Consider the following 27,085-nt stretch of genomic DNA (forward strand, 5'->3'; position numbering starts at 1 on the left):
AGGAAACAAAAGAAAAATTCGGAGTAGGTATTAATATTCATGGAGAAGAAGTAAAAACTTTGAGGTTCGCCGATGACATTGTAATTCTGTCAGAGACAGCAAAGGACTTGGAAGAGCAGTTGAACGGAATGGATGGTGTCTTGAAGGGAGGATATAAGATGAACATCAACAAAAGCAAAACGAGGATAATGGAATGTAGTCAAATTAAATTGGGTGATGCTGAGGGGATTAGATTAGGAAATGAGACACTTAAAGTAGTAAAGGAGTTTTGCTATTTAGGGAGCAAAATAACTGATGATGGTCGAAGTAGAGAGGATATAAAATGTAGACTGGCAATGGCAAGGAAATCGTTTCTGAAGAAGAGAAATTTGTTAACATCGAGTATAGACTTAAGTGTCAGGAAGTCGTTTCTAAAAATATTTGTATGGAGTGTAGCCATGTATGGAAGTGAAACATGGACGATAACCAGTTTGGACAAGAAGAGAATAGAAGCTTTCGAAATGTGGTGCTACAGAAGAATGCTGAAGATAAGGTGGGTAGATCACGTAACTAATGAGGAGGTATTGAATAGGATTGGGGAGAAGAGAAGTTTGTGGCACAACTTGACTAGAAGAAGGGATCGGTTGGTAGGACATGTTTTGAGGCATCAAGGGATCACAAATTTAGCATTGGAGGGCAGCGTGGAGGGTAAAAATCGTAGAGGGAGACCAAGAGATCAATACAAAAGCAAAACGAGGATAATGGAATGTAGTCAAATTAAATTGGGTGATGCTGAGGGGATTAGATTAGGAAATGAGACACTTAAAGTAGTAAAGGAGTTTTGCTATTTAGGGAGTAAAATAACTGATGATGGTCGAAGTAGAGAGGATATAAAATGTAGACTGGCAATGGCAAGGAAATCGTTTCTGAAGAAGAGAAATTTGTTAACATCGAGTATAGACTTAAGTGTCAGGAAGTCGTTTCTAAAAATATTTGTATGGAGTGTAGCCATGAAGATAAGGTGGGTAGATCACGTAACTAATGAGGAGGTATTGAATAGGATTGGGGAGAAGAGAAGTTTGTGGCACAACTTGACTAGAAGAAGGGATCGGTTGGTAGGACATGTTTTGAGGCATCAAGGGATCACAAATTTAGCATTGGAGGGCAGCGTGGAGGGTAAAAATCGTAGAGGGAGACCAAGAGATGAATACACTAAGCAGATTCAGAAGGATGTAAGTTGCAGTAGGTACTGGGAGATGAAGAAGCTTGCACAGGACAGAGTAGCATGGAGAGCTGCATCAAACCAGTCTCAGGACTGAAGACCACAACAACAACAACAACTAACCATTCCCTTTCCTGTTCCACTAGCAAATTTACGAGAGGAAGCGATTGTTTGTAAGCCTTTGTACGAGCCGTACTATCTATTAGATAGTCATAATATCGTAGAAAAATTGGTCTACAGAATCAAGCCTTAATTATAATGCGTCTCGGAATTTTTAAACATAGTACCCATGGAAAGTTACTATCCCACCTTTCACATATTTTTCTTAGCATCCGTAGCAACAACAGTAATTCACCTTAGCAATTACACTATCAACAAAAGGTGAAAACACAACAAAAACTCTTCATATTATAAACTTCAAACTCTGCGGAAAGCACAAACGCACAGCGAAGTCCCGATTACACGTGACAATCCTGGTTTAATGTTAACATGCGCAGAACGCAATGCTCACTCCATTTATATTTACTCTATGGCGTAAACCAAAGTGTTTACGCGGTGCGTAGATACTAGATACTTTGGGCCAAGGTGTTTTAACCTCGTTGCTCTGGACTAACCACTTGACGTCGACGCGAGTACATGCTGTTGGTAGGTGTCGGTGGCGCTGTTGGGCGGCGCTTGTTGTAGAAAAAAAGCTATATCGCTGACTTTTCGTGTGATAAGCCCTCGTGTGATAACAAAAGAATGTGTTGAACGACGCTTGGAAAAAGGTGCCGGTTTCTTCGAAATTATGTATACGGTGACTAGAAATTATGTATGAAGATAACATGAAGTCAACAATGCATCTTTCGAGTTCATGTCGCAGGCTGTTTACTTAGCGCACGGTGAGTTCAATCCTATCTTTTTAGCCATAATCTTCGAATACATATGAGAAAGAGTATGAGGCAGCTTCCGTTCCATGAACCGCGTATTTTCAGCGTAGTTTTAATTCAACCGGGAACAATGTAAGTAAATAGTTGAATTTAGAGCCGAGATGGAGATAGCGGTTATCATGCAACCGGGACTTGTGCTATAAAACTGTGGTTAGAAAGGAACTTATGATTTGGGGTACTCATTACTGTAGTGGCGAATTTAATATAGCCCCTTTTAACTTTTAAACCAAAGAACTGTATCCAATTTGAAGAAATTATCCAGGTTATAAACCAGTCTTAACACCCCACCATTAGCGTTTGTTTATTATTTTAGATGAATCAAACAAGTGTCGTGGGATTATGTATGCGGTCAGGGGATTCATTCCTTTGCCGTCGTTAGATTAATAATTTTTCTAATTTTTGAACACCTAATTGAAAATGTGACACGGGGTAAAAGTTATGTATTGGATCCCCAATGTCTTTTTCAATATGGCGCGGACGTAAACATAACACTTCGCTACCGGTCAGTTCGTTACCACAGCCTTTATTTGCCTTCCACATTCGTTGGCTTTGCCAACTCGCAGCCATATTATCACCTTTCAACATAACTTAATCAGAAAGCGCCAATGTTCGTAAACGTATAAGACGGGAAGTGTCATTTGGAGTTCTTTAAATATTTCCCTTTATCGTTCATTACAGCGAAGCCCTATCATTATTCTGATAGCTCGTGTTTTAGATTAAAAAGTTTGTGTCATATCTAGATTTCCCTAGAAAATCACACCACATCTAATCAAGCTGTTCATATAAGTACAAAAGGCATGTAACAATAATTCAATGCCGCAACAGCCCCAAAGTTTTCTTAACGCACATCATTTATTTAATTTTTTTATTCAAAACTTCTAGATGCATTTTCCACTCCAGTAAGCAGCCATCCATGCCTAGAAATTTTGTGTATGGAGCTTCTGCAGTATCATAGTTCCCTAACCTAATTCTTGTGCTGCTTACCTTTTCTTCTGATAGTCAGTTACTGAAATTGATCCATACCATTTTTCCTTATTCGTGACAAGAGCGTAATCAGTAAACCATGTAACCATTTTCGTACATCATTTATTGTCTTTCTCAGACAATATGCTGTAGATCATCCCCAGTGCATCCTTATGCTTGTTATCAGTAAACATCACTGTATCAGCTGTTATAAAATCAGTTGACAAATAAGGAACAACAGATCACCTAACACGGAGCTCTGTGGCTTTCCATAGCTAGGCCTAATATTTTTTGTACTTTGAGAGATATTCCTTGCCTTCATGACATGTTTGTATTCTGTTGTCCAGCAGGCAGTTAGGAATTGAACCATTTGAAGGCAGCTCCCGGGCCCTATAACAGTCTAGTTTCATACACAGTGAGTCATGGCTTATTAGATCAGATGGTTTGGACAAATCTTTGAATATTCCACAGCTTAATTAGTTAATATCCAAGGCATTAAGGACCATTTTTTATTAATTGAAAGACTCTTATTTCTGTTGTTCCTTAACTCCTTTTGAGCATTAGTAAGTGTTTTATTGTTTTATTCAGGAAATCAGTTATCCTTTCATAAATTACTCTTCCAGTTATTTTAGAAATACCTGTCAATTTGTAGAGTATCTTTATTATTTTGATGGAAACACCCCCCATCCTGCAAGTTGTATTAATAATGCCAGTTATCTGTGAATCTATACTGGTGCAGCTAGTTTGATTACCTTGTCTTGACTTAAATTAATACCGTTACACACTTCATTTTGTAATTAATAGCATTTCTCACCTCAGATTCTGTTACTGATTACAGAAATATTCTTTCCACAAATTGGTATTCTTATATTTTTGTTATTTGAATTGCATGTATTTTTAATTAGTTTTGGTGCCATGTTTGTACAGTGCTTGTTAAATATATTGACTACCACTCTACTCTCACTTTTAATTTTGGTATTAAAGTATTCAATTTTGCATTTTCCTGTGCTATTGTTTGTTACCTTCCAAAACTTTTACCTTATTACTTTCCCTTTTGTTATATGAATCATTGCTTGGCCTTCTTGCTGCCTTCTTGCTGCCTTCAAAACATACCTAAAGACCCTTCTGCATTTCCTGAAATACAGATTTATTGTTTTGATTTTGCGATGTCTGTTTAGGTTTTTAACGGTGACAGCTGATTTCTTAATTCCTTGTGTTAATCATGTGTTAGACTTCTCACTGGCATTGATGATTTTTATTTTATTTTTTATTTATTTATTTTTGCAGTGCTATGTCATAGCAATATTTATAGTTAGCGAAAAAGCTTCACATTTCTTGCTGCATCAGCAGTTTCTTCGGTCCCAACGCTTCCTTTTCAGCATGCTATTCAAAGACCTTATTAACAGCTCTTCTCTGTAGGTCCCTACATGTTTGTCAGTGGCTGTAAAATTCATCTACATGGATGTCAATTCACATAAACAATATTGAAAATCTTTTTCTGCAGCCTGTTCCTTATAAAGTTTTGCCTGTTTAGCCTTAACACCACTCCTAACATAAATGCATTCCTCTCCAGATTTGTAAGTTTCCATGCAAAAGACCGAATGAGGTGGCACAGTGGTTAGCACACTGGACTCGCTTTCGGGAGGCTGACAGTTCAGACCTGCGTCCGGCGTTTTCTGTGGGTTTCCTAAATTGCTCGAGGCAAATGTAGGGATGGTATCTTTGACAGTGCATTGCCAACTTCCTTCCCCAACCTTCCCTGATCTGATGGGATCGATGACCTCCTGTTTAGCCCCAACCAACCCTCGAAAAGCTACTTATCATGTCAGTCTGGTATTTTTGTTGCACAAATAGAGTTAACGGAAACGTCCGATTCTACCCGTCTGCTTTGACCTATGACGTCACAAATATGGCGGAAATGACCATTCACAACTACTCCCATATTGTGACTATGACGTCATTACGTAAACATGGCACCAAATGCAAAAAACGATCAAACACGTATTCCTCCAAAAATGTAATGAAACTAACGGGACAAGTGGGGGAAATTGGGGGCTTTTCGCTGGGGACAAACTAAAAATAAACACACGCCACTAAACCAAAATACAAAAATTATAAAATAAAACGATCACAACCTTCCCAAAATCAACTAAAAACAATATTCACTGGAATCGAACACTTCCCTTGACCTATATCGGTCAACAGCAACTACCAATACCACACTATAAGTCTCAAAACTTTCACCGACACCACACTTAAAAAGAAAGAGAGAGAGAAGTTGTCCCTGATCCGACACACCGGAACTTAGTAAGCCTAATTTCTTCACAACGCACTAAACACTTCAGGACTTCGGCCAACAGGCCAAATAGCTGAAGAAATTTTATTAGAGACAACGCACTGTCCCCCATCATTGCCGACAACTGAAAACTGTTGACCTTGTCAGTCATATCTATACTTACCTAAGACATAAACAAAGCAATCTACCAAAATTCGCACACAACGAACACGAAAAAAAAACTACAATAACAAACCCAAAATCGTTAACTCACTGAAAAATATTCAGCTGATAGCACAGCCACCACAGATACCACACACGTGCAATGCTACCACACAAATGTACCTCATACGCCACATAACAGCTAACCATAAACACACCACCGGAGAGAACCACCGACCGCAACAATACGCCACCTATAAACACACCACACACATGGAAACTAAACCAAAAACATCACCTAACACACAGCACACAAACACACTACCAGCACCACCGATCACATCAAAATGACACCTACAAAGACGCCACTCTCACAAACTAAACTCCGTGCCCTCGTGATGTCACACACCACAACAGCCTTTCGTCACGGGTCAAAGCTGATGTGTGGAATTGGACGCTTCAGTTGGCCCCACAAATCTGCCTCTCTTGTTGCCTGTGCTCATTAATAACACAGAAACCTCCCTAAGATTGCATTTTAAAATGACTTGCAGCTGACACAGTTTGTTGAGTTGCTTACCTTGGTGTTTCCTTCAAGCTCCTTGGGGGGGGGGGGGGATACAATGCTTCTGTTGATTGTGATTGTTGTTCTGCTGCTTTTACTAGTAACGGTAATAACTGTTGCTACCACAGATAGTAGTAATTCTACTGTTGCAGGCAACTCTTGTTAGTGAATTTGGGATTGGAGTCCCTACAGGTTTCCTCAGATGTCCTATTTGCTGTTTTCTTGCTCTCTGAACACATTTCCAGTGGATCACCCATTAATGTACACACAGTATAATGTACCCCGTGTCTGGGACTGGAGGAATCTGTAGAAGTGGGATTGCTTTGGAACCACATAAAATGTTTCCACCTGTCACCAGCTTCAGCTGCCGAAAAGTACAAAATACTGTGGCGCACGTTCAGGGCTCGGACGAAAGTACGGAAACGACGTGAGAAGTGCATGTTTAGAGATAAGTGCAGGCGCTAGCCGAGCCTGCGGGTGGTGCTGGTGTATTTGACCACGAATGGCACCCGGGCACAATATTCTCAGTAGGCTGCAAGTGTAATTTGTGGTCAGAACAGTGAGCTGTGTAATTGTGAGTGCATTATGTCAGAGCTAAGTGAATTTGAATGTGGGCAAATTGTTGACCCGTCTGTTGTGGTTGCTTCAATAATGAAGGTAGCAAAAGTATTTGATGCTGTAAGAGACACTGCATTGAAGATTTATACCACTTACGAGAGAAAGTCCAAAAATCGTCCACTAAGTCACAATGGGGACAAAAGTGCGTCTAGGTGTGGTCGAGACTGCAGTCGCCGTCATAGGATTGTTACGGTTGCTGAAAGACGATTGTTACAAAAAATAGGATAGCTATAAAAGTCACTCAAGAACTGAATGTTGCTCTTGTGAACTGTCAGCACTAATACAGCACGAAGGAAGCTCCGTAAGCAGGAATTCCGAAACCACTCATCATTGGTGCAAATGTTCATAGCTGGAAAACACGGTACCAAAGCCATAAAACCTAGACTGCTGGAGCTACGGAAGACTGTCATTTGTCTGGACGGGTCTCGTTTCACATTGTTTTCGGCTTTTGGCAGAGTTTACGGGCCAAGAATGAGGCACAGTAGGGGGTCTGTGATGATTTGGCATGCGATATAATGGTATTCCGTGGGCCCCGTGCTTAGTCTGTGTGGTCATACCACTGCCAGGGATTGTGTGACCAGTTCGGCTGGTTGGGTTCATCCCACGGATACTTGTTCCTCAGTGGTGCTGGTGCATTCCGAGGTGTCACGGCCGCTGTTCATGCAGATTGCATTGTCCAGGTCTTGTTTTGTGAGTAAGAGGATGGATTGTTGTATCTCCCCTGGTTACAACAGTCACCAGGTCTCAACATTACTGAGCCTTTGTCGTCTACTTTGGAGAGTAGGGTGCACAGTTGCTATCCATCTCCATCATCGTTAACTTCACTTACAACTTTTTATGGGAAGAATGGTATACCATCATCTTAAAAACTGTGCACGACTTCCATTTATCTGTTCTGAGATGACTGGAAGCTGGTTTCGATGATAATTATTTCCCTGTACCGTATTAGGCACTGTGATGGTGTGTTCCGTACACTAGTATTTACGCAAATTATAAGTAAGCGGATGCACGGGGTGTTGCTAAATCTTTTAAGTGGAGCATTTGTCTTTCTAATATAACAATTGGATTATATTCGGCTAGCTGGTTGGGTGGCTTAGCAACAAGGTTAGATATTGTATTACATATATCGCTTTTGTGAAAGAGCTAATTTAATTTTTCCATACTTCATTCTGTATATACAGTAACGCATTACATCTAATACACCAACAAAAATTATTAAAATCCCTATTTTATTTTTATCGTCAAGCTAGTAAGCGAAAGCTACAAGAAGACATATTTTACATTTCCTTCTGGATAGAATTTTCGTTTAATTGTAGTCTCTAGAGTCTCCATTTTCTGCATCTATGCTCTGCCAAATACCGGGAAATGCATGGCAGAGGGTACGTCCCACTATACCAGTTATTACGGCTTCTTCCCATTCCGTGGACATGGAGCGTGGGAGGAACGGGTGTTCGACTGCCTCTGTGCGTGTTGTAATTATTCAGATTTTGCCCCCCATGCTCCCTATGATAGCGATACGTAGGGGCTTGTAGTATATTACTAGAGTCATCATTTAAAGCCGCTTCTTGAAACTTTGTTAATAGACTTTGTCAGGTTAGTTTATATATATCTTAGAAAGAGTTCCAGTTCATTTTCTTCAGTATCTGACACACTGCTGTGGATCAAACAGACCTGTGACCATTCGTGCTGCCCTTCTCAGTATACATTCAATATTCCCTGTTAGTCCTCTTTGACACATGTCCCACACACTCGAGCAATATTCTAGAATTGGCAGCACGAGTGATCTGCGAGCAATTTGCTTGGTAGATTGCACTTGTCCAGTATTCTACCAGTGAACAGAAGTCTACCACCTACTTTATCCACAACTGCGTGTATGTGATCGTTCCTTTCCATATGCCTACAAAGTCTTACACCAGATATTTGTTTGCATTGGCAGAATCCAACAGTGACTCGTGTATGTTATAGTCATAGGATACTAAGGTTTTTCATTTTGTGAAGTGCACAGTTTTACATTTCTGAACATTTAAAAAATTACCAACCTCTGCACCACTTTTAAATCCTATCAACATCTGACTGAATATTTGTGCAGCTTGTTTTGGATAGTACTTCAATTTAGATGCTAAATCATCCGCAGAAAGTTTGAGGTTACTATTAATATACACAGAAGTGCCAAAGAAACTGGTATAGGCATGCGTATTCAAATACAGAGATATGTAAACAGGCAGAATATGGCACTGGGGTCGGCAATGCCTATATAAGGCAACAAGTGTGTAGCACATTTATTAGATCGGTTACTGCTGATTCAGTGGCAGGTTATCAAGATCTACGTGAGTTTGAAGGCTAGAAAAAGATCCTGCAAGAACGGGACTAATGATGACTCAAGAGAATCGTTCAATGTGACATAAGTAATCGTTCAATGTGACATAAGTGCAACCCTTTCACAAATTGCTGATTTCAATGTTGGGCCATCAGCTAGTGTCAGCGTGTGAACCATTCAATGAAATATCATCGATATGGGCTTTTGGAGTTGAAGGCCCACTCATGTACGTTTAATGACTGAACTACGCAAAGCTTCACGCCTTGCCTGGGCCCATCAACACCGACATCGGACTGTCGATGATTGGAAGCATGTTGCCTGGTAGACGAGTCTCGCTTCAGATTGTATCGAGCAGATGGACATGTACACTTGTACCTAATGAATCCATGGACGCTGTATGTTAGCAGGGGACTGTTCAAACTGGTGGAGGCTCTGTAATTGTGGGGGGCATGTGCAGTTGGAATGATATGGGACCCCTGATACGTCGAGATATTACTCTGATAGGTGACGCATACATAAGCATCCTATCTGATCAGTTGCATCCATTTGTGTCCATTGTGCATTCCGATGACTTGGGCAATTCCAGCAGGACAATGCAACACCCCACATGATCAGAATTGCTACATAGTGGCTCCAGGAACACGCTTCTGATCTTAAACACTTTCACTGGGCACCAAACTCCTCAGACATGAACGTTATTGAGCGTATCTGGGATCCCTTTAACATGCTGCTCAGAAGAGATCTCCGCCCACTCGTATGCTTACAGATTTATGGACAGCCCTGGCAGGATTCACGGTGTCAGTTCCTTCCAGCACTACTTAGTAGATTATCTTGCACGCTCGGGGGCGGGGGTGGGGGCTACACCATATCAGGCTGTTTTTAGCAGTTTCTTTGGCTCTTCAGTGTACAATATGAAGAGCAAGGATCCCAACACACTTTCCTGAGACACACCTGACGTTACTTCTACATCTGATTTTGACTCTCTCCATCCAGGATAACATGCTGCGTCCTCCGTACCAAAGAGTCCTCAATCCAGTCTCCCCTGCGGGTCCTGGTATTAGAATAGGCCCAAGGTATTTCTGCCTGTTGTAAGAGGTGACTAAAAGGAGTTTCACACATTTTCGCCTTTGTGATGGTCCCCTGTAGGGTTTGACCTCCATTCTTCAAAATTTTCCTGAAGAGTGAGCCAATTGGGGAAGGGCACCTTACATGGCGCATCGTGTCCATTGTGCATTGAGATCTTTAGCCCACTTTCTCATCGTCCCATTTCAGTCCTCCCCATTCTCCATCTCTTGGGTGAGGACACCTTCCTGGGTGCGTTACCCAACATGCAGTTTGCAGTGTCGATTTCTGCATTGATGATGACCATGGGCTTCTTTGCACCTCATATCCAGCACAGTAACCAGTCTGTTGTGGTGGGGCTGCCGTGTACCCTGTTGGTTGTAGCCCTCTGACACCACACAGGGATTGCTCTGCTGATGTCTGCACCATTAACTCCCCACATATGCCAAGGGGTAGATGCCTATCCCCCTGGGGCATTGGGACTCCCGGCAATGGCCATCCTGCCAGGTGGCCCTTGCTGAGACTGGGTGGTACCTGTGGGGAGGGCCCGTGGTCGGAGTGGGTGGCATCAGGCCAGATGACACGCGATGCAGCGTAGTCCATCATCTCTTGCTGGTGGTGAAACACCAGCAATCCGTAAATGTTCACGAGCTCAATTCGGTGCGCAGAAGTATGACCCCAAAGCATTCCCCTCCCTGGCTACACCATGGGAGGAACGTCAGGCTAAAGATGGCAGCTTATCTTAATCGTCCCGGTACCTTGTATGTTCGAGAGCTGATGGGGAATCTTTCGTGACAATGAAGCTTTAGTTTTTTGTTGATAATTTAGAGAACAAGTTTGGGGAGGTGGTGGGCTTGTCCAAAATGAGATCTTGGTCAATCTTGATCAGAACAGCATCCTCTGCAGTCACGGGAGTAATTCGCTTGTGACAAGCATCACGCCCTATAAGAGCTCAAATATGGTCCAGGGTATCCTATTTCACAGGGACATTCTTTTGCAGTCTGACAACGAGCTGCGTGCTAGTTTAGAGCGGCGAGGTGTACATTTCATCCGGTGTGTCCACCAGGGTCTGAGGGATAATCAGGTTGCCACTGATACCTTCATCTTGGCCTTCGAGGGTGATTGCCCGAGAAAGTGAAGGGGATGGTCTACCGGTGTGATGTAAAGCCCTATATCCCTCCACCGATGCAGTGCTTTAAGTGCTGGAAGTTAGGCCATATGTCTTCCCGCTGTACTTCCAGCATCGCATGTCGAGATTGTGGATGCTCATCACATCCCAATACTCCATATGCCCCACCTCCCATCTGTGTCATCTGCGGAGAGCACCATTCGCCTTGCTCGCCATACTACAGTATTCTCCTTGGACCGACTGACCTACATTGAGGCTAAGAGAAAATTTGAATGCCTGCATCCCGTACGTATGACATCATCTTACGTCGCCGCTACAACAATTCTGGCACCATTAACTGTGCCTACCCCAGTCACCTCTCAGAGCTGGAAGACTACACCTGCCCCCTTGATGGTGGGGGCAGTTCCCTCCCTGTTGCTCCTGCACCACCTATTTTGGGACCAAACACGCCCCCCCCCCACCCCGAAACCATCAGGGACGCCCATCTCCACTTCTAAGCCAGATAACCATAAGTCTTCTTCGGCTTCTCTTGCTACGAAGGGGTCCCATGGGTCACTCCCTTCGCAGGTTTCTGCTAGTGGGAAAGATGACACCCGCCAGCGGCTGAAGAGCCCGAAAGCAGCTGGTTGTAGTGCTTCACGCTCATCCTGAGTCCCGGAGACTAATTCAGTGCAGTCCTCCCAGCCAGGGAAACCCAAGGAACAGTGCAAGAAATCGAAAAAGAAACCCCGAAGGACAAGGAACTTGTGGTGGCACCCACACTACCGCTACCTACAAGCTCTGCGTCTGAGAGTGGGGTGGAGATTCTGGCGTCCTCTGAGGACCTGGAGCTTACCAGACCCTCGGACACAACGGATATAGACTGCTTAGGCAAAAAGTTGGTGGCAGCACCCTGAGGTATAAACTGCCTCATTGAATGTTTCACGACTCCCAGTCTCACAATGACGTCCTCCATTCGAATTGCGGCAGTTTTTTCCACCGCCTGGCTTAGCTACAGCAATTGTTAAGCCTTACACCTGCCTGGTTCCCGGCAATGTGGACCCCTGCCCTCTGCGGCTATAAGGGATATTACAGGAACTGTAGCAACTATAATCGAGTGTCAGGTGGAGTTTGTGTTTGTCCTAAACTCAGTCTGTAGTGACACTGTGCCCCTTCAAACCCTCTTGAAGCTGTGGCTGTCAGAATAAGGATGACGCAGGAAATAACTGTCTGCAATTTATATCTTCCTCCAGATGGTACAATATCCCTGAATGTGTTAGCTGCACTGATTGATCAACTCCCTAAACCTTTCCCACTTTTGAGAGATTTTAACACCCATAACCCCTTGTGGGGTGGCACCTTGCTTACTGGCTGAGGCAGATATCTCTGAACTTTACTCAGTTCGACCTCTGCCTCTTAAATACTGGGTCTGGCACACATTTCAGTGTGGCTCATGGTAGTCACTTGGCCCTTGATTTATCAACTTGCAGCCCAGGACTTCTCCCATCTATCCACTGGAGAGCACATGACGACCTGTGTGGTAGTGGCCACTTCCGTAAAGGACATTGTGCAAAATTTCATCGTGGCTGGAGATTGTCAGTTGGGAACCAAAGGTCCACTTTGTGTGGAATGCCTCTGTCAAGTTGTGTGGGTGTGGGTGTGTGCAACGAGGAGGAGAAGATAGATTAAAGGGAGGGAGGGAGCTTCTGGGTGGGAGAAAAAATAAGGTAATGAGGCATGGAAGAATAGGCAAGCCCACACTAGCATCCGTAGGTTAGTTTCAGGTAGCACATTAAATGGAGTAGGTTGTAAGGAGAAAACAGCAGAGAGAATAAGCCCTATTTATGTAACTCTGATAAGCTGGTGTACAAAGAATTATGGTGAGACTGATGGGTTGATAGCTACCCACACAAAGCGGGTTTTTTACCAGGTTTGAGCACCAGAATGAAGGTGCTTTCCCACCACTCCGATGGAAAGACGCCATCGCACCAGATCAGGTTGAAGATGACGAGGAGATGTCGCTTGTAGTCTTCCTGTCACTGCCTCAGCGTCAGGTCCATGGGCGCCTACCCAGATGGGCTCTAAACAAGGCTGACTGAGAAACTTCCACCTCTACTGTCACCGTTGAATCTCCTCCACTCGGTAACATTGATGTTATGGTTCATTAGGTGACTACCACAATTGTTTCTGCAGCGGAAAACACAATCCCTTGCTCTGTAGGGTGCCCCCAGCTATGGCAGTCTCTTGGTGGCTGCCGGATGTCGCTGAAGCAATTAAGGAGTGTTGGTGAGTGCATTCGCCAACTTATCAAACGACTGAAGCAGGAGTGTTGGGAGAGATACATCTCGATCATCGCAAACATGATTTCCGAGCCCGTTGCCGAGCACTTTGCTCGAGCGTCTGCATCGGAGAAATAGCCCCCAGCCTTTTGCACTCTCAAATGGCAGCTATAAGGGAAAGTCCTCTCATTTACTACATGCCCCATTTACAGACTGGGAACTCCTGTGCCCTTGCACATTGCCCTGACACAGCTGCTGGACCTGATCGGATCCACAGTCAGACGATTAAACATCTCTCATCTGACTACAAGCGACATCTCCTCGTCATCTTAAACCTGATCTGGTGCAATGGCGTCTTTCCATCGGAGTGGTGGGAAAGCACCTTCATTCTGGTGCTCAAACCTGGTAAAAACCCACTTTGTGTGGGTAGCTATCAACCCATCTGTCTCACCATAATTCTTTGTAAGCTGCTGAAACTGTTGGCGGTTGGTTTGGATCCTGGAGACACATGGGCTACTGGCTCCATGTCAGGGCAGCTTCCACCAGGGTTGCTCTGCCACTGATTATCTTGTTTCCCTCGAGTCTGCCATCTGACAGCCTTTTCTAGACGCCAACACCTGGTTGCCATCTTTTTTGGTTTACGAAAAGCATACAACATGACCTGGCGACATCATATACGTGTCACATTATACGAGTGGGGTCTCACAGGCTCACTCCTGATCTTTATCCAGAATTTCCTGTTGCTCCGTACTTTCCGTGTCCAAGTTGGTGCCTCCCATAGTTCAGTCCGTATCCAGGAGAATGGAGTCCCGCAGGTCTGTGTATTTAGTGTGTCTCTATTTTTAGTGGCAATTAATGGTCTAGCAGCAGCTGTCAGGCCCTCCGTCTCACCTTCTCTGTATACAGACGACTTCTGCATTTCGTACTACTGCTCCAGTACTGTTGTTGTTGAGCGGTGCCTCTGGGGAGCCATCCACAAGGCGCAGTCATGGGCTCTAGCCCACGGCTTCCAGTTTTCAGCTGCAAAGTCGTGTGTCATGCACTTTTGTCGGCGTCATACCATTCATTCGGAACGTGCACTTTACCTTAATGACAATCCACGCACTGTAGTGGAGACATATCATTTCCTAGGACTGGTTTTCGATGCTCGATTGACTTGGCTCCCTCATCTTCGTTGGCTTATCAGAAATGCTACAGCACCTCAATGCCCTCTGTTCCGTGAGCAACACCAATTGGGGTGCAGATCACTGCACGCTGCTGCAGCTCTACAGAACCCTTGTCCAATCCCGAATTGACTGTGAGTGTGGTATATGGCTCGGCAGTGCCTTCAGAATTGCATTTACACGACCCTGTGCACCACTGTGGGGTTCGATTAGTGACAGGAACTGTTATGATGAGTCCGGTGACCAGCGTAATCGTGGAGGCTGGTGTACCTCCGCTGCAGATGAGACATGCGCAACTGCTTGCCAGTTACGCAGCACACATTCATAGTTCCCCTGAGCATCCGAATTAAAGTCTCCTTCTCCTGCCCACAGTAGTCCATCTCCCACATCTGCGGCCCAGATCGGGGCTGATGATTGCGGTTCGCGTGCAGTCCCTTCTCTCTGAACTGGAGTCCTTCCCTTTACCACCTCTACTTGCAGTCCGTTCACGTACGCCTCCACGGTGTACACTTCGGACGCAGCTTTGTCTGAACCTTTTGCAATGCCCTAAGGGCTCCGTTAACCCCGCCGCTCTCCGCTGTCACTTCCTCTCGATTCTTGACGTGTTCTGGGGCTCTGAAGAGGTTTGCACTGACGGTTCTATGGCTGACGGTCACGTAGGCTTCGCACATGTTCACGGAGGACATATTGAGCAGCACTCCTTGCTCGATGGCTGCAGTGTTTTCACTGCAGAGCTGGCGGCCATATCTCTTGCTCTTGAGTACATCGACTCGTGTTGTGGCAAGTCATTTCTCCTGTGTACTGACTCATTGAGCAGCCTACAAGCTATCGACCAGTGCTACCCTCGCCACCCTCTGGTAGTGTCCTTTCAAGAGTCCATCTATACCCTGTAACAATGCAGCCATTCCGTGGTGTTTGTGTGGACCCCAGGACACGTCGGAATCCCCGACAACGAACTTGCCGACAGGCTGGCCAAACAGGCGACGCGGAAACCGCTTCTGGAGATAGGCATCTCCGAAGTTGACCTGTGTTCTGTCTTACACCGCAGCGTTTTTTTACTTGGGTAGATGGAATGGCATCACAGCATGCACAACAAGCTGTGTGTCATTAAGGAAACTACAAATGTGTGGAAATCTTCCGTGCAGGCCTCTCGCAGGGAATCAGTTGTCCTCTGCCGGCTCCGCATTGACCATACGTGGCTAATGCGAGGTTACCTGCTCCATTGTGAGGACCCACCTCGGTGTCGCTGTGGCTCCCAAATGACAGTCGTCCACCTCTTGCTGGACTGCCCACTTTTAGCCACTCTGCAGCAAGCTTTTTAATTTTCCCAGCTGCATGCCTTCGGTGTTGGGCAACAATGCCTCCACAGCAGCTTTAGTTTTATATTTTATCTGTGAGAGTGGGTTTTATACTTCTATGTAGGTTTTAGTGCATGTCCTTTGTCCCTCTGTGTCCTCCACCCTAGAGCTTTTAGGGTTTAGGTTTTAATGTGTTGCAGAGTGGCTGGCTTTCCCTTTTTGTTCTCGTGGTTGGCCAGCTACTTTAATTTGCTTTCATGTTTTACTCTCTTCTGTTTCTAGCATCTCTGTTGTTTTCTTGTCCTTGTCCTTGTTTGTTCCTTTTAGTGTTCGTTGCCTTCCCTTTGTTCTTTTGGATTTTCCTTTCTTTCCGTTTTGTGTTTATATATTTCGTCTGTTTTATTCTCACACTTGTGGTATTGTTTTATTAGGAACAAGGGACTGATGACCTCGTAGTTTGGTTTCTTCTCCCACCTTTAAACCAACGAACCAACCAACCTCACAGGCTCAAGCATAGGCCCGATGGCAAAATCCAGGCACTTAGTGGCACATGCTGACTCAACATTGTGAGTTGCTGGTGACTCTGTGAGCACGACCCTGGCATTGCGTCAGTGGCTGGCGCTGGCATTACACACATTTTGCTGGAGTTAGGCAGGCCGTGTGTGTGTGTGTGTGTGTGTGTGTGTGTGTGTGTGTGTGTGTGTGACAGCTGAAACGAGACCTGCTTTGTCACTATAAAAAATAGCTGTCCGGCCAGGCTGGGCACGGGCATCTGCCGTGTGTGAAACGGTCGACATTCCTCCACTGTCCCGACGGGACCGCGAGCCCGTGGGTCTGGCTGCCGTCCGGATAGGCCGGGGGTCGAACTGAGGTCCTCTCGGGCCTGAGCCAGTGGGGTCAGACAGTGCCGTGCACTGCTCTAGAGTCACCAGGCGGGGTTTGACCCCAGACGACACTGCCGACTGCTGCCAGCTCCAGTATTGACTCACTCTGCCCACTACACACATGCGCGCGATCGCGCGCACCTACCTCTGCCTGTCGTTACACTCTGAGGCAGCTGGAATGCGCCTTTAGTAAAATTGCTGTCGATTCGAGTGGTCGGGAAGTGCCGACACCTTTCCCAACTTGAGGTTCTTCGACCACTGCCACCACTGTCTGTCTTGCCGGTGTGTATCTAGGAAGTCGGTAAATTGTTACCAGTAGCTGTCTTCATATACTGCACCTTTTTCACACCTCCATCAGAAAACAATTCGAGAAGACACCATTACAATTCTTTTGACAGCATTCCTCCAAGTGTTTGCAATGTAAATAAATGGACTTCATATTAATGGGTAATTAGTTCTATATTAACAACTGCTAATCAGGGAAAATCATTGTCTCTCAGTGTAACTCGCCCGTTTCTGTACACAGTCGAAGCCCCCGGTTTCGGGGTCTTCGGTCACCAAGTGTCCCGGAAGATAAGTCTGCTGGCGAGTGACGTCCAATCTGGGATTGGCGGGCTCTGGCAGCGGCTCATTGAGAGTCCGATGCGGGCACCGCAGCCCGGGGTCTCGGAACACCTGCTGTCTGGCCACAGAGGCCGGCACACCCTCGCTAGCACAAGCTGCCGGCAAGGGAGGACCTGTTCGCTGCACGTGTTGTGGAGGAACAGGTGTCCCGGTGAGACTGAGTGCTTTGGCTTTTCTTGTGCCTCAAAGCTGTTGTCATTTGGAATGGACCGTCCGACGAGCAGATAATATGAACAGAGTGTTAATCAGACAAAAGCAGCAACTAGGTAGATTGGTGGTATCTCGCAAGTAAAATAATGCGCGAGAGATGTCACAGTAAGAAGAAAATAGAAGAGAGATAGCACAGGCAAAGAGGGCATTCCTAACAAATTGAGGTCTGCTAGCGTGACACATAGGCTGTAATTTGAACGTGGAAGTGAATTGTGCACTGTGTAAAAGCCAGGAGAGAATCAAAGTGTTCGTATGTGGTATTACTGTATGCAGATGGAAGTTAAGTGTGTTGGTATGACTAGAAGTGAGGAATACTCCGATGTGGGAAAGGAGGATGAGAAAGGTTGAATAGAAAATATTGGGAATAACTTGTACGGTATTAGAGGAGCTGTAAAACATAAATGTGTAGTGGAATCCAGAAATTGGAATACATCCAGCAAATAATTGGAGTGGGGCATTGTGTGTAAGTACTCAGACATGAAGAGGTTGGCACAGGAGAGACGTTTTCTGCACGATGTTTTCACAGCTGACGTAGTCTCCTTCAGGTTCTGCGAGCCGTCCCCTCGTGCGTACTCGCCGTGTGGCTTCGGATCGGGCTGTGGAGTATAGTAGGTGTTACACTGCTTTTTACTGTGCAGCTATACAGGTTGGGCACTAAGTCTTGTGCTGATTATAAAAATTTATAACAGAATAACTGTTTGACATAATAAGTTACATTTGATGCCGTTACATAGGTTAGTGTTACCTGTTTTTTTAAAGACCACTTACATTAGTAAGTCACAACATGTGCTCCCTCGGTAGCTCGGAGAATGTCGAGTCGGTATTCCACTTCCCGCCAGATGTTTCGTAACATGTGTTCTGTCACAGTACCCACAGCAGCTTGTATCCTACCCTTCAGTTCGTCGTCGTCAGCAACTGGTGTGATGAAGACTCTGAAATATTACTGTATCTCATTGCCCTATCAGAACCCCTCGGAGAGCATTAAAGATAAACACCAGTCCTAATTGCCCTGTTGCCAAATTACATACAAAAACAACCACTATTTCAGTATACATATAATTCGAAAGTGATGCTTTGCTGATTATCGTTGTTCTTATGTGAAAAACACAATATAAATGTGAAATTAATACTGTAACTAATCGAAAGATGTAGCATATGGTCAGGATTTACCAGTAAACCTATCATTATAAAATCACTACAGCAAATTAAATAGAACATATAAATAAAGCACGTTAATTGAATCTCCGATATATGTTAGCACTAAAATTCAGGCACTAGTTGATTTGTTATAAACAAATTTAGAAATGTAATTGTTACCTGTAACATAATTAGTCAGAAAATGTTATATTAACTCATAATTAAGTTGAAAATAGGTTCACCTTGTTCAGCACTGAGATTGTAAATTTTTAGCAATGTGTGTCTCATATTCGGTTTAACTTTTAATTGTGATTTTACATAAAATTGTAATTTTCATTGTAGGTAATTGTTAACAAAAGTATAAATAGAGGTCACGCAGGCGCCTTGGGGCACTCGTTTTTTGACTAGGGTTGCGAGCAAATGTATTGTAGGCTCACTCGTTTGTTGATTGTTGTGAACTCTGTGTCGTTCGATGTTAACTTTGGGTACATGTGGTGTAACCGGTACAGTTCACCGGGCTCGGACACCAGAGTCCTGGAAATGTATCAGTAGTAAAACTGCACTGTACTTTGGAATTTATTTGGGAGTCTTCCGCAATCCTTTTCATAGGCTGCACAGCGACGAGACGAATCCAGGAATTTTACAACACCCCGAGAACTAAACAACTCTCACTGTTGGTAGAATTTACGTGAAAACAATAGCACATCGACTGGGCATTTCACTCAAAAGTCAAAACATTTGCAACACTGAGGTGGGAAAATATAAACATCTCAACTCTGTCCTTGATATAGCCCCAGAAAAAAAGTGAAGTGGGTGTATTATCTGGAGAGGGGAGCAATGTCCGGATCGGTGGATCGGAAGGAATGGTTCAACACCCTGGCCACCCCACTCTCCAGACGTTACGCCCGTTGACTTTTTTTCTGGGGCCATATCAAGGACAGAGTCTTCGTCACATCAGTTGCTGACGTCGACGAACTGAAGGCTAGGATACAAGCTGTTGTGGGTACTGTGACAGAACACATGTTATGAAACATCTGACAGGAACTGGAATACCGCTTCGACATTCTCCGAATTACTGAGGGAGCACATGTTGAGGTTTACTGACGTAAGTGGTCTTAAAAACTAGTAACACTAACCTATGTAACACCATCAGATGTAAATTATTATGTCAAATGGTAATTCTGTAATAAATTGTTATAATCAGGGCACGACTTTGCGCTCACCCTGTATTACGAGCACCCACTACACCCATTGGTGCTCATTTTGTTTCCAGGGTGCACACTGATATTCCACAAAACGCAGTTTCTCTGTTGCCTAGGTCTAGTTTAGTTGCCAAAATATTCTGCACAATGTGGAATTAACAGCTTTGCTGAGCACCCGAAAGCACACTATTAAGGAATAACCGAGAAAACTTGCGTATAAAAGCTACTTCACTTTGCTCCATAGCTTTGAGGAAATATACTACTAAAATTTTTTGATAAAACTAGTTTCTACAAAATAAATTTCTCCAGCAGCTTTTTAATGGTATGTACAAAAAGTTGTATGATTTTTTTTTTTTGTTCTTTTATCTTTCTAAGCCCTGTGACTGCTTCCTGTTTATCTGTCACTTTCTTCTGATGGGTCTAATCTATTCTGTGGCAGAATTTTGTCATAGCATCTTGCACTGAGGTCAGTCTGCCCGTGTTGCAGCATGGCGGCGATCGGCTCTGCCACACTGACGGCACCACTGATCTGCAGCCACGAAGCGGCGACACCCGCGTCGGTGGCACTGCCGGTTTATGATGACGAAGTGGGTCTCGGTGGGCTGCCGGACCGAGGACCCGACGACCGGCCGGAGAGGGAACTCTGCCCAGGGTAGGTTGAGCAGTGCATTGTTTCGTACGTACACGCTTCTCTGGTGCGTGCACGGTCGGCTGACTTGTTAAAGTCTTGTAAATTTGTATTAGGGTACACGTGTAGTGTGTTGTATCTGTTGGATAATTATTTAAAGACCATTGAACTTTTAAGTCAGGATTACTATTTATTTTAACACTACTTAACAAACCCAGTATTGCATGGGTATTCTTTCTGCCAATTTTCTATTAGGGTAAAAAAAAAAAAAACTGTGCTTTTAGTGTAATATCTGCAAAGTGTTTTTGTAAACGTCTTTATGGCGGTGTCTGAAAGACATAGCTCTGTAGATGACAGCTGTTTTCACTTACAACCGTTGTGCTTCACGGTTGAAAGCCGTCAAAAGTGTTGCCAGGTGTCTGGTATTTCTTTAAGTTGACTAGACTGCAGGAGTGACTCAGTAGTAAAGATAAACATATTAAACAATGGAAATCCCAGGTTGGAGTATCAATAGTGTAGGAAGAGAGAGATTGCTACTTACCGTGAAGATGACATGTTAAATAGCAGGCAGGCACAATTAAGATGCTTACACATTAGCTTTCAGCCACAGCCGTCATCAGAAAAAGAAAGAGCGACACACACCATTCGTTCACACAAGCAAACAACCTTCACAGACACAAACGACCACCAACTCTGGCAGCCTGGGCCAGAATGCAATTCTCATGTGGAATGGAAGTAGCCATCCAGAGGGGGAAGACGGGGGGGGGGGGGGAGTAGTGGAAGGGTTGGTAGTGTGGGTAGTGTGTGGGTTCAGGGGACAGAAGAAAGCTGTTTGCCAGAGTGTGTAGGGGCTAGAATGCAGACAGGCACATTGTCAGGAGGATGTTCGGCAGATAGGTGGTGGCCGGGGGGGGGGGGGGGAGCAAAAAGGAGAGGAGTGGGGAAAGGTGAGCAGGTGGAGGGTGACACACAGAGAGTGTGGGAGGTGTGAATGCGGAGGAGGTGTTAGGACAGGGGAAAATGTTGGGTGAAAGGTTGTGGGGACAGTACGTTAGCGTAGTTTGAGGTCAGACTAATTAAGGGAGCAAAGAATGTGTCGTAACGATAACGCTCATCTGCACATTTCAGAAAAGCTAGTGGTGGATGGGAAGATCCGAACGGCTCGTGTAATGAAGCGACCGTCGAAATAGAGTACGTTATGCTCGGCTGCATGTTGTGACACGGGGTGGTCTATTTTGGTCTTGGCCACAGTTTGGCAATGGCCATTCATTGTGGTGAAAAGGTGGTTGGTAGTCATATCAATGTAAAAAGCTGTCAGTGATGGCAACAGAGCTGATATGACATGGCTGCTTTCACAGGTGGCCCGGCCATGTATGTCTGTCTGCAGCTTAACGTGTCATCCTTACGGTCTGTAACAGTTTGTCATTTCCTCCACTGTTCGATAAACACATTGAAACTTAGTGCACGATGGGGCTTTTTTTACCCATCTCAGTGTGTATGACATCATATATCTTTAACTATGTGCTGCATAATGATAATATTTGTGTAGATACATTCAGCAGCATATGTGGATACTGCTAGTGAAAGATATTGCAAGTAGATTTGGTAGCAAAGAAGTATTAATTAAAATATCATACATAATGTGGCTGTTTTAATTGCATCTTATTGTTTGTCATATCTTCTGGACTATGATAGGAAGGTTGTTCTTACCCCCACAGCAATTGGTGTGAGACTGTGAGAGTTATTTGTACAAAGTTTGGATGAAATTGGTCCAGTGGTTTTGTGAAGGAGATGTAGAAAACACACACACACACACACACACACACACACACATTCGTTTTTATAATATGAATCGAATGTATCGATATTCACAAGTGGTTTTGGTACATGATTGCCTTCAACATAAGTGGTGTGCGTATTCACTGTCAAAATGTTCATCCATAACTAAAGAAAGTAGTACTGTAAACATTTTGCCAAATAGTTCCATGTATTTCGACAGTTATATTTTAGTTTTGTGTGTGTGTGTGTGTGTGTGTGTGTGTGTGTGGGCGGGGGGGGGGGGGGGGTGGAGAGGCTTGTGTGTGGTAATTATAGTTTCATTGTTTATTTCATTATACCATTGATTTTTGTTTATCTACATATTTGTGGAAGGTGACATATCTTCGAAAAACTATCCTTGTAGAGCTATAAACTCTGCACCTTGTATGGACTGTCTGTTTAAACTTAGGTGTTTTGAGGTTGACCTCAATAGATTAGTCCCTTCAGAATGAACTAAAAATACATTAGTACTGTGTACTTCAGTTTGTAAATAAGAAAGTGTTATCGAGTATGAGAAAGTGTTATTTCATTTAGAAATGGTTTCTAAGTCAAAAATTCAGTTCAGGTGAGGTGGTCAACGTTCTTTTTCCTCCCTTAGACCCAGAATGCTTTCAGTGGTTACTTCGTAAATAACTTATTGTTCCATAAAATTTCGGGCATGCAGCCGCATAATTTCAGCTCCTTCTTCCAATATTTTGACTGAATACCGTCCAGCCATCTTCAGAGTGAGCCGAGGTAATTGACGCTCCAGCACTTGCTCCGTCCTATTAAACTCGAGGACCGAACCACTGCGTATACGGCCAAAGATACACGTCTTTGTGCCGCAAAAATGTGGAGGTACACATTAAATAACTAATTTTCTTTTTTAAAAAAGGTCCACGTGATTAGTGAACTGTATGTAAGTGTATCGGTATTTCTTATGTGAGTGTGAACTGTGACCGAGTGCACTCAGTGAAGGTACAATTGCAGTGACTCCGCTCGCCTCTCGCACCTCGACCGACTGGCGATCGGCCGGCTGCAGGAGGTGGCGGCGTCCCGCCCCGCGCCGGCCTCCACGTCCGGGTCGCCGTACACCGGCCGGCTGCGACACGCGTACTGTACGGACCCGGCCGGACGTGAGTGCCGGGATCTCGGTTCGGACCTGCACTCGGAGGATCCGGCCCTGCCGCACGGAAGCGTGGGAGGCGTCGGCAAGTCGGAGTGGTACCCCTACGCCTGCTACTACTGCGAGTGCAGGTGAGTGGGCGGGCCGGTAGTCGGCTTCCGCCTTCTGTGGGTCGCTTAGGAGGTACCTGTGGGTTCTGTGCATCTGGAAATAGTCAGAAATACAGAGTGCACCCGAACTCGACCAGATGTAGTTCGGAGAGATTTTCTGAGTGTTTCGGTATAAGAGGTCCGTCATCTCTGGTAGCATTTAGTTCGATTCCTTATCGGCACGTATCTTTGTAGGTGACGTGCTCGTGTAGTGGAACAGGTAGCACGTTAGCTGGATAGACGGAAAGGTGAGCCAGATCCGGACCCAAACCGTGTGGTGAAGTGACACGTGTTGCTGGTGCAGTGGCCAGGTTGAGTTTGGTTTTTAGGCAGTTTCCTACGATCGTCCAGCCAAATGCTGGGCTGTTCCTCAATTTCCACCTCAGAAAATACGATCACTCACAGAACAGAGGGTACACAGTTCACTGCAGGCACGACTTCCCTTATATAACTGATGACTGTGAGGACGGGAAGTGCATCAGGTCAAAAGTTATATTCTAAATTTGTGTAATATCGAGTACAGCAGACCCCGTACTAGAAGGGAATAATGTTAAGAAGAAAACAATCTTTGTACTTATGAGGGTGTGCTGAAAAATAATGCCTCTGAATTTTTTAAGGGAAAACTCTTAAAGCTTTCTAACTCTCTTGCTTTTACAGAAGGGCTCACTGCATTCGGATTTTTTTTGTCATTGTACTGTTTGTCAAACATTGCCACCTGTTGCGACAGTATCTAACACTTGCTGCTAGTGTAGTTGCTCTTCCAAACAGCGTCCTATATGACCAAACCAGTTGCTTTACCTGTGGTTACTCGCACGTTAGGGACTCGGCCAGAGGTTCGAGCTGCGCACGTCTCCTTTTGGTGACCTGTAGATAATTCGCTGCAAATAATAACTTGTAGGGCCTAACTGTGATACTGCAGTCAAATAGTCTGTGCCTTGGCCAGAATTGAGAGTTAATAAAATACACAGACATACAAAATAAAAGTTAAATGAATGATTTAATAAAAAGGGTTATATTCTAACGTCTGTAATTGACAAAGACGAAAGAGAATTATGTCGGATAATGATTATTCGAAAAGGGCACCTCAGGTAAACGGGACGTGCTCCTACTACATTCAGCTAAGATACAGACAGAAAAAACCCTTATCAAATGCAGTAAAGTTATATTGACATCATTAAGAGAATAGCGGCAAGATACCTAAACTGAACAATCGTCAAAGACTCGCGAAGACTGTGTCTGTTTCGTGATCACAATATGCGAGTTAGCAGTTTGAAGTAGTTCAGAGTTCGACACGATGATTTGCAAATTGAGACTTGCAATACAAAGTAGTTACTCGTACTCTGTCTTCTTAAGTTCCGTAATACGAGGGGAGTACGTTCGGACCCCTCGTGAGCTAGCCCGTTCAAAAGTAAGATTATTGTAGTGGCCATACACTGCCCACATTTGATCAACTGTACAACCAAATCGCACACTTTACTGTAGGCAGGCTGCCTTCTTCTGGCACTCTGCACCAAATGTACAGAACCACTCCTTCGAGCTCTTCACTCGAAAAAGTCGCAGTCTCCACTCTACTTTCGTAGTGTTCTGCTACTGTCTGCTGTTGCGTTGGCTGAAGGCCATCGCCACAAAAATAAGTCACTCTTAATTACTACAAACATAATTTGGCTCGGCTTGACCATTTCCGTGACTAAACTGTGTTACAACAATCTTTAAATAAGGAAATGTTACAAACATCATCACACTCGGATCATTTACAATAATTACAAATAAAGGTCTTTTCATGAATAAATAAGCCAGTATTCTTGCACAAGTGCACTCACAATAAATGACAACAGTGTGCTGTCATTAAGTTCGTTTAAACAGTTGTTTAGGCCTGCTTGTCAGAAATGCTTTTTGCTCACTTTTTTCAATAATGGTGTCAGCTAATGCATATGACTGACCAATTCTTAAATGACAATGATTTTTAAGAGAACTTTTTTAAAGTTACTGACAGAATAGTAGACTGTTCATTGAATGACTTCACAAGTACGATGATATGTGAGGTATTCATGTTGTATTTATTTACTGTGTCATTGTGGAGAATATGATGTTCTGACAAACGTGTATGTAATAAAAAAGATGTAAAAGACATAAGTAAGTAAAGAAAACTGCTACAGATCAGTGGCTTTTGATAGCTATTGTACAATGCCGTCATAGCTATTGTACAATGCTATCGTCTGAGATATCGCCTGTTGAAATTGCGCGAAGCATTTAAAAGTTGTTAATTCAAACATTCATTGTGAAAATGTACAGTCACTGTGAAATATTAACTTATGTAGTTTCAAAGACATTGAAAATATTGTTGTCACTGGATGCACCTTATTTTTCTGAGCTCAAAAATGTATTCAGATTTATTTTAGTCGTGGACAATAAATTACTGTGGATTTTAAGAGAGTTGTAAGAAGCAGTCTTTCACTCCACCATTTATTTGTGCATCTCCTGCACAAAGGCCGTGCGAGCAACATCTTTCCAGAGTCCCAGCTTTGGGACTTGCCCATTCCCAGTGTCGCTGCTCCCCTTTGTACCTGGACTCTCCAGTACCGACCGCAGAGCCAGACTTGCCCCTCGAGCCCTGGGCCCACTAGCATTCAGCTGTACAATTATTTCACTTCCCTTCGTACCACCTGCAGGCGGCCAAATCGTTTGCCTACGTTACACTATGCTGGGAGGCGATGTTCCAGCCCCGTTGAAGTATTTCAGGGTTGCCACAAGTTCTGGAAATTGGGGGATATCGAAGTGTCAGGGAAATCGGGGAAATATCAAGTAAATTGGGAAAAAAAAATGGAAAAATCTCGTTTTTTGTCTCAGTGGATGAAATGGTTCGTCTATTGAGATTTCGTGCACCGTTACTGGCTGGGTGCAGCCGAGTACGTGCGTCACTCCCTACTCTCTCGTTCTTACTGCTTCTCCCCTTCCCACCACTCTCCTCAGCTTGCAGTCAGTGCTGCCACCACGTCTTGCTGCTGCCGACGAGGGGGGCAGGGAGGTGTGAGGGGTGGTTTGTTTGGATCTGGTGCACGGAGACTATTTACGCAGTGGCCGGAGAAGGTGGTCGTGTGGACGTGAGTTGTGTCTGAGTGACTGCATGTGTGTGTGCTCTCATTTTCTGACAAAGGCTGTGACCAAAAATTTAGTTCTGATAGTACGATTGTCTTTTCTGTGTGCCTGTCTGCGGCACGGCGATTGTCTTTACGGTGAGTTGCTACGTATCCTCATTAGTATTGATTCTCAGAGTATACGCGCAAGTTATCTGGTGCACGGATTTATCACCACGGTCTCATTTCGTCGACACGGTGTGGTCTGATTTCGTCGACACGGTGTTTGTGACACGTGAATAGCTGGCCACACGAGT

The 27,085-nt window shown here is 44.4% G+C and overlaps 1 protein-coding gene across 2 annotated transcripts in view; it reads left to right on the forward strand.

The window, feature by feature from the left end:
- The first annotated feature begins 1,834 nt into the window (after nt 1-1,834).
- The window catches only part of LOC126213136 (uncharacterized), a 109,083-nt gene continuing 83,832 nt past the window's right edge, over nt 1,835-27,085 (forward strand). For both annotated transcript variants that reach the window (XM_049940755.1, XM_049940754.1), the window contains exons 1-3: nt 1,835-2,082; nt 20,482-20,646; nt 23,410-23,676. In XM_049940755.1, the coding sequence (XP_049796712.1) occupies nt 20,483-20,646; nt 23,410-23,676 (431 nt within the window). In that variant the 5' untranslated portion in view covers nt 1,835-2,082; nt 20,482. The remainder of the gene's footprint in view (nt 2,083-20,481; nt 20,647-23,409; nt 23,677-27,085) is intronic.

This window comes from Schistocerca nitens, chromosome 11 (genome assembly GCF_023898315.1).
Source record: "Schistocerca nitens isolate TAMUIC-IGC-003100 chromosome 11, iqSchNite1.1, whole genome shotgun sequence".
Classification (NCBI taxonomy): Eukaryota; Metazoa; Arthropoda; class Insecta; order Orthoptera; family Acrididae; genus Schistocerca; species Schistocerca nitens.